At 49.8% G+C, this 7,152-nt stretch overlaps 1 protein-coding gene across 2 annotated transcripts; it reads right to left on the bottom strand.

The window, feature by feature from the left end:
- Positions 1–6: 6 nt before the first annotated feature.
- On the bottom strand, positions 7–7,123 carry LYSMD4 (LysM domain containing 4). Of its 2 annotated transcripts, XM_035890616.1 has the most exons (3): positions 6,729–7,123; positions 5,996–6,283; positions 7–2,054 (listed from the first exon to the last, which is right to left on the bottom strand). In XM_035890616.1, the coding sequence occupies exons 2-3, from the start codon at positions 6,266–6,268 to the stop codon at positions 1,503–1,505; spliced, it is 825 nt and encodes a 274-aa protein (XP_035746509.1). In that variant the 5' UTR covers positions 6,269–6,283; positions 6,729–7,123; the 3' UTR covers positions 7–1,502. The 2 variants fall into 2 exon arrangements, with proteins under 2 accessions (XP_035746509.1, XP_009633346.2); XM_009635051.2 differs by having other exon boundaries at positions 5,996–7,123.
- Positions 7,124–7,152: the final 29 nt, after the last annotated feature.

The raw sequence follows: 7,152 nt of genomic DNA, 5'->3' as shown, positions 1-7,152 counted from the left end.
CCCCCCCCCCGGGAACCGAGGCCCCTGCCAGGACAGACCAAGCCCCCGCAAGCGGCCCTGGAATGGGCCAGGCCCCCAACTGGAGCTGCGCCTCGCCGTAACTTTCCCATCCCTGGCCAGGTTTCACGCACCCGTGCTGCAAAAAAAACCACCTCAGGGTGCAGTTCTAGGAGAGAGTTTACATCTGCTTGTAGGCCCTGAACTTGCTGAATTAAATCCTTAAGGCAAATTCTTCTCTGCCTCCTTTTCTGCTCATGCCTAACACGTAGTGTTTACCAATTCATCCTAAACAGCAGGGACCTCAGGCTTACACCCTCCTCAGGACACCACCAGCCGCCAAAGCGGCACCGGTCCTTCCCACACACTCCAAAGCTTTTCCATGCCAGTGTCAGCAGTTTTCAGGAACGTCTCACCCGCAGCAGCTTCGCAGTCCCAGCCTCTCCAGGCGTTACGTGCATCTGCCTCTCTCCCCGTGACTGGCTAAGGGAACCCAGGGCTTCTTTCCCAGACCTTGCAAATTAAATGCAGCTTAGTGATGCGCTCTCACATGGAGACGACAAACACGGAGACTCAAATCAATGATTGCAACTGGGTGGTTGAGATGCACCAGTATGGACTCTCCCCCCACAAACCTAACACTGGCCAGCCCCATCCCTGCAAACGAGCCTCCAGGCAGCTCGTGCCACGCAGCACCGTCCCCGCGCTGCTCTGGCAGCCTCCTCCCGGCCTCCCTGGCCAGCTCCGGTCACCCTGAAGCATCAGCTCTGGAGCAGCGGTACCCGGCGTGGCAGGGATCTGCCACAAGCTCCGCCTGCAGGGACTCCGCATTTCCAGAGCTGTCGCTGAGGGATTTCATCCAGGAGGCGAGGTCTGGGCCACCCTTCCCCAGGTGGGCTTAAAGCACCCTAACGAACACAGCTTAAACACTTGCTCAAGAGATGAAAAGGTGAGGTGCCAGCAGCACCCTCCCACCCTGGCACACCTCGCTTAACACAGCCAAAGTCATCGGTTTAGGGTTAAGTATGCCAGCACTGCCCTGGGCTGCAAGGGGTTAAAAATGACGGTTCAGAGACAAAGGAAGAATCCCAGCTTCTACTCTAAGCAAAAAGTGTTTTCTTAAAATGCAAACACCCCCCCCAACTTCCCAAATACGTTAATACTGCACTCTTCAGCTCAGCAGCAAAGGATTCGCTTCTTAGCCACGGCATTAAGAAATACCTGAAGCAACCACGATGAGGAAACTGCTACAAAATACTTTCCCTCAACAGAGTTCACGAATGTTCAGCCAGCTGCCCGACGATCCGTATAAGCAACAAAGCACCCTTATCCTTCCATAAAATCGCATCACCTCACGTTCAGTCAAGTTCAGGATTACATCATCAGCTACTTAAAAAAATAAAAATAATCTGTAGTGTTATCCCCCTGAATGCACTCGTGTCAAAGTCACTGGTGTACGGGCTTCAGTGCCAGGAGGAGAGGCTGCACTTGGCTGCCTCGCCCCCTTAGGATTTTTTTTCTACAACTGAGCTTTGTGGTAATTTCCCTTCCAATCCATCTGTTGAAATGTTTGAGGTTAGCGTTGTGTTGGAGGTATGGGCCACCAGACCTTGTGTTTTAAAATAGATGATATAAAATACTGGCAGGACAATTCCTATCAGGAGCATAATAAAAACTGCGTTCCACCACTGGATCCCACAGTCCGCGCCATTACTGGTCTCCTGCTTCCCTGACTCAGGCAGCGGCCTCTCCCGTGCTTCCGTGCAGTACTCTGCGTTTAGCTGGACCTCCACCTGCACCGCGTCCCGAATGCTCTCGTCGATCCCCTTGAAGTAGTCGCTCAGGCGCCCGCCCTCAGCAGAGCCGCTCGCAGCCTCGTCGGGCTCTGGCAAGTCCACCAGCGTCAGGCCGGTCTGGGAGGGCGCAGTCGGGAGCGGCCTCAGTTCTCTGCCCTTCTCCGTTAACAGCCCGTGGGTCCTCACGGGGATCTTGATGGACTTCAGCGCGTACAAGTCCTGCTCCCGGATGAAGTTGTTGACGCGTTTGATGTCTGCAACCTACAGGATCCAAAAAGGACACGAGTATTAGTGCAGGACAACCCAGCCTTTTACCAGTAGCGAAGCAGGAAGAAGCGGACAAGCAGAAATAAAAGCAAGCCCCGGCTGCAAGCGGCTTAATGTTCTGCAGAGATTTCCCAGCTGCTCCAGGGGTGCTCCGGGTCCTACAGGATAGAGCCGCTCCCGTTAAAGTCTCCAACCTCCACTAGCGCTCATGCCTCTCGTAGGCTGTATCGCGCTTAATGCTGGTTTTCTTTCCTTTTGCTTTCTTTACCCTTCTCTCACTTACTTTCTAATCCAAGTTAAGACAAGAAGAATCTTTGTAACACATCCTTTTAAATATATTTTCATACCTTAAACGGTGCATGAGCTTTTAAGGGGAGAGAACATCAACACGAGCAGGGAAACCCCTCCTCCTGCTTGGAAGGCGATTTCAGAGCAAACAGGGCTCCATCTTGGGAGCATGCGGCAGTTCTGAGGGCAAGATCACCGCCTGGCAGAGAGCAGGCGAGCCTCCCTCCCCCACAGGCAGGAGCACCCTTTGCTCGTGTCCCCCAGCACCGCCCCTCTTCTGCACGCCAGCAGCTCCACAGCGCTCGTTTCTCCACAGCTGGTAGCTGCTCCCGCTGAAGGCACGCTTACGGCAGTAACCTCCGTGCATCTGTCATCATCTCTGGCTCTTCGTGTGCAGGGTCTCCATGTGACCGGTGTTCCCACCCAGCTCGGTGATGCCAATAGCAGTAAGAAGAGCAAGAAAGGACAAACCGTGCTTACAGTGCAAGTCACAAGGACAGCTGGTATCAAAGAAAAGACAAAGGCAAGGCAGCGTTTCTTTATTTAATGTTAAATAAGGAATATAACGTTAATACAGCGCGCATCGACAACCACCTAATAACTAAGTACAAGAACTTCACAATTGCCCTAAATCCTCTGTCACAGAAAACAAATGGGACCGTCAGCGTGTGCCAGGAGCCCTCCAAAGCAACCAAGGGGATGTGAAAGAACCTCAAGGGAAAAGCTGGAGGATGCAAATCAAGGAAAACAGCAAGACCCCAAAGCAAAGCGAAAGGCAACAGGAGCAGGTTAACCACCTCCAATCAGATATCATACAAAAGAGACACAGTATGAGGACTGCACTTTAGGAGAAAGTTTGATTTGTTCTTTCAGAAGTCTTGTCAACTACTGTACGAACCGCATTCCCAAGCCTGAGGCTACCAATGAAACTGGGGAACTAAACCCAAGAAAGTGATTCACTTCCTAAGCAAACCTGTAAGCACCACCAGCGCCCAAATCACCGACAGCCCAGGGCGAAGATCTCCCTTTAACAGAGGATACAGGAATACCCCAGAAGGGAGCCTGACACCTCCTTTGCCACTGCAACAAACACCCAGGGCTACCTGCAGGCTGTGCTGCTGCCAGCTGGCTGCCGCGAGTGGGGAGATCCCAAGGGGAATTCCCACTGGGCCGCAGGAGAGCGGAGCTGCCTCTCCCTCCGTGGATCTGCCCCCCAGCTCGTCAGGGCACCACGCATCAGGCTCACCTACCACGCAGTCCCTGAAAGGCAGCAAGTCTGCTGCGTCACAGCCAGAAAGCAAGGCTCTGCAAAGCTTGAGAACTCTGAAAGTGGGATGTTTGATCTAGATCCTAATCTGGCGCCCCTGAGGCGAAGGGAATCCTCAGTTGCTGGTTAAGACTCCTCACAGCTTGCCCCAACATAACATCAGGACTTAAACCCCACAAAATTATTTAGTTATGAAATAACAATTTTACCCAAAGCCTCCTAACTGAGGTGGCGCTTCAATTTTTTGTTTTGTTCCAATGAAAGCAAATTATTGGGACAGTAAATAGCCCCCGCAGCATCTGAAATCAAACCCTGCAATGTTGCGCTAAGGCTCTGGAAACAGAAAGTGGAGTAGCACGCATGCAGAAAAAACAAACAAAGCTGATGGGAAGCATGCAAGAGCACGCGGCTGCACGAGCCATTCAGGCTTATTTTCTGTACTCTTTTTTTTGGCTGCAGTGAGCTCCTCTTGTCCCAGCTGAGAACAATGCCAGAAGCAGGCCAGGACTATAAATGGTCAAGAGTAAAAATGAGAATTTTAAAGCACTTTGCATCTCTGCCAAGTTATCTGTGGCACCGACAAAGCTGTTTATTGCACTGTCTTAATACCCCCACCCCAAGTAGGCCCTGATAATTCTGAAACCAGTGACAAGTTCTCACTGATCTCAAGGAGAAGCTCACCCTGGATTTTTTAAACACAGTTGCATGTATTTGTGGCTACAAGTCTTCCTTGCTGATGTCCCAGTAGCCTTTCAGGAGCTGCTTAATTGTGCAAGTAAAACAAAATACATCAAAATCGATGGGTGCCAGTCTGTAAACAGACAAATACACAGCTCTCCAATAACAAGGATTTCTGTACCTCTTCAATTTAACCGGAACAAGTCAGAAGTGCCCTTTCTGGAAGGAGGGAGGCAGCAGGAGAGTTTTATTTTTCCTGTGGGAGGGGAACACTGACTACCTGGTCCCTCCCCATCAGCTCGCCTTCCCCACCAGCTGAGCCCAGCAGCCTCCAGCAGGGCAGGCAGAGCAGATCTACCTGCGCCTGCAGGGGCTGAAAGGCTGCAGGAGGAGAGGCAGCAGGGACAGGACTGAGCCCTCCCGAGTTACAGGACAGGGGGCACAGCAGGCTTTTTCATGCCATAAACCAAGAGAATGGTTCAGAATCTTCCTTCCCTGAGTTCAGCAAGCTGCTGTGATTTGGCATCAGCAGCAACAACAACGCAACTGCTACCACTTAGAGATGAGCACATAGCCATGACTACAAAGCCACCCGCTGTAGCTCAGTTCCCATGCTCCACCGGTGCCAATCAAGGCCTATTCAAGTCCTACCAGACTCGCTCCTTCACACGCATCAGGCTCGTCAGCAGAACCTTGAAGGGTTTCTTTTTTGTTTTGTTTTTGTTTCTAAGGGAATGGGAGGGGAGGAATTGTCGCAATTCCTCTAAGCCCTCTTGCTTCAGCTGCACCACACAGCTGTGTTGTTAAGCAAGACAGACTGCAATAGTATTGCAGCGGTGGAGCCAGCACTGTATCATTATCCCCATCCAGGTCGCTGTCCAATTGTTTGCATCATGGAACTTTTTAATCACAGTCTAGCTCACAGATAAAGGAGGCTCTAAAAATACAGCTTTAACTGCTAAACAACGGGGTACTTCTAATGTTTAGAGCAGGCAATTAAACTTCTCGACAGTTTTTCTATAAAGCTCCCTGCTTTGGAACAAAGAAAATGTATTTTGTGGTATGTTCCAACCCCAGAGAAAATTCACCACACTCTCTTCTGGGTAGGACAGCAGACAACCAACACCCACAGGCACAGAGAGCACCTGGACTCTGCCACCCTTTGGCACCTCTCAGTCTGCAAGTCCACCCCTGTTGGACTTAGGCCTTCCTTGCAACATGTAAGCTCTACCTTCCAAAAAAATAAATGGAACCAACCCCAAACCAGAGCCCATCTGAGCGGCAGTTCTTTGTGCTGTTCAGTTTGCTTCAAAAACTGTATGCTCCCCGAGAGCAGAGCTCTCGCCCTCATTCCTGTACTCAGCTTCCTACTGTTTGCCCGCAGTTAAATAACTAAGTACAAATCATGACTGCTACACCGCACTTAAGTCACCCAAATTAAACAGGAAAGCAGGTCACGCAGGATGCGTGGGGTTGACAATATCCTCCTAGATTGTCAGCTGAACAACTCTGTTTGTTTGTCTTTGCCTTTCTGCACCTCAGTTTTACCCAGATATCGACCATTCATGAAATACACAGGGCAAAGACTTTTCAGCGTCAAAACTATCAGACTACAGCACGCCTTCCTGCAATTCTGGAAACTAAGCTACACATAAAATACCTCCGAAGTAATGAAAACCACAGAGACAGAGATAGCTCTTACTTTACAACCATACTGCAGGGCTAGCTTGTTAAGATTATCATCCTCTGTAATCTCTCGCTCCAGAAGTACCACGTCTCCGACTCTGTCCCGAGAAGTGCTGCATCGCTGCTGCTCCTTGCCCCTCGGTCGCAATTCCATAACATTGAGCTCCTCCTCTGATGACTCCTCGGAATCAGATCGGCCATTGGGAAACACATACACCTGCCTGCCCGGGTAATTGTGGATGGTGACAGGAGCCTGGAAGGATCTTGTCCGGCTCTCATTCAGCCTCATCTTTTATACCAGCACCTAGAACAAAAAACCAGACATTTTTGATTTCCGTAAAACTCATGTTTATTGCTTAGCATGCAAGTTATGGGAGAATGGACAAAAAGCACGGTCATTTGCACGCGTGCACACATGCACAAAGCTTTCCTTCTACCAGAGCTTCTCAGGGGCAAACTCAAAAGATGCCACTCTAACAGTGATGACAGAAATACCACAAACCTTACGCGCACACACTTCAACAATGGCCACATTCTTTTCAAACCTTTTTTGGTCTACTTATGGAGAAACACCACTACATAACACTACTTTGCTATGCATCTGAACTACTACTTTCTGTAATTTCCTAAAAAAAAGCAGCAGAGTCACTTGATCCAAGAGTCTTTAACTATGGTAAAAATAAATAAATAAATCCATGGGACTGGAACCACCGCATCAGATCTCCTACCAGTATACATTAAACACTGACCAGAACTATCCTTTGTGTCAGCTTCCCAGAAGTCCCCACTTCTCTTCACTTTAAGAATCCATGTTTTAACTTCATGGAAGTACACTTTTTTTTTTTTTTTTAAATAAGGACAGCTCAAGCCACACTTAACTTCAACCTGAATGACAAGGTCATTTTGTTGTATAAAAACAAGAACCTGCCTGAGCACTTTAATTACTGCTAGGCCTATGGCAGCAAGTTATTAGGAAGCTATTATCTCTTCTTTTTTTTTTTCCCCTTCAATCCCCAGCTCCACAATTTGTTGTCAGGGTCAGGTACAGGTAAGAAGAGCCCAGGTTCTCACAGAACTCCACCGGCCGTTCCCAGCCTACCCATGAGGGGCTCCCAGGGCGAAACCACTGCCATTTCACGGCACCCCGTTCGCACGGCTCGCAGCCCCCGCAGG

The sequence above is a fragment of the Egretta garzetta genome, unplaced genomic scaffold (assembly GCF_000687185.1).
Source record: "Egretta garzetta isolate BGI_Z169 unplaced genomic scaffold, ASM68718v1 scaffold322, whole genome shotgun sequence".
NCBI lineage: Eukaryota > Metazoa > Chordata > Aves > Pelecaniformes > Ardeidae > Egretta > Egretta garzetta.
This window is presented reverse-complemented; position numbering and strand designations above follow the sequence as displayed.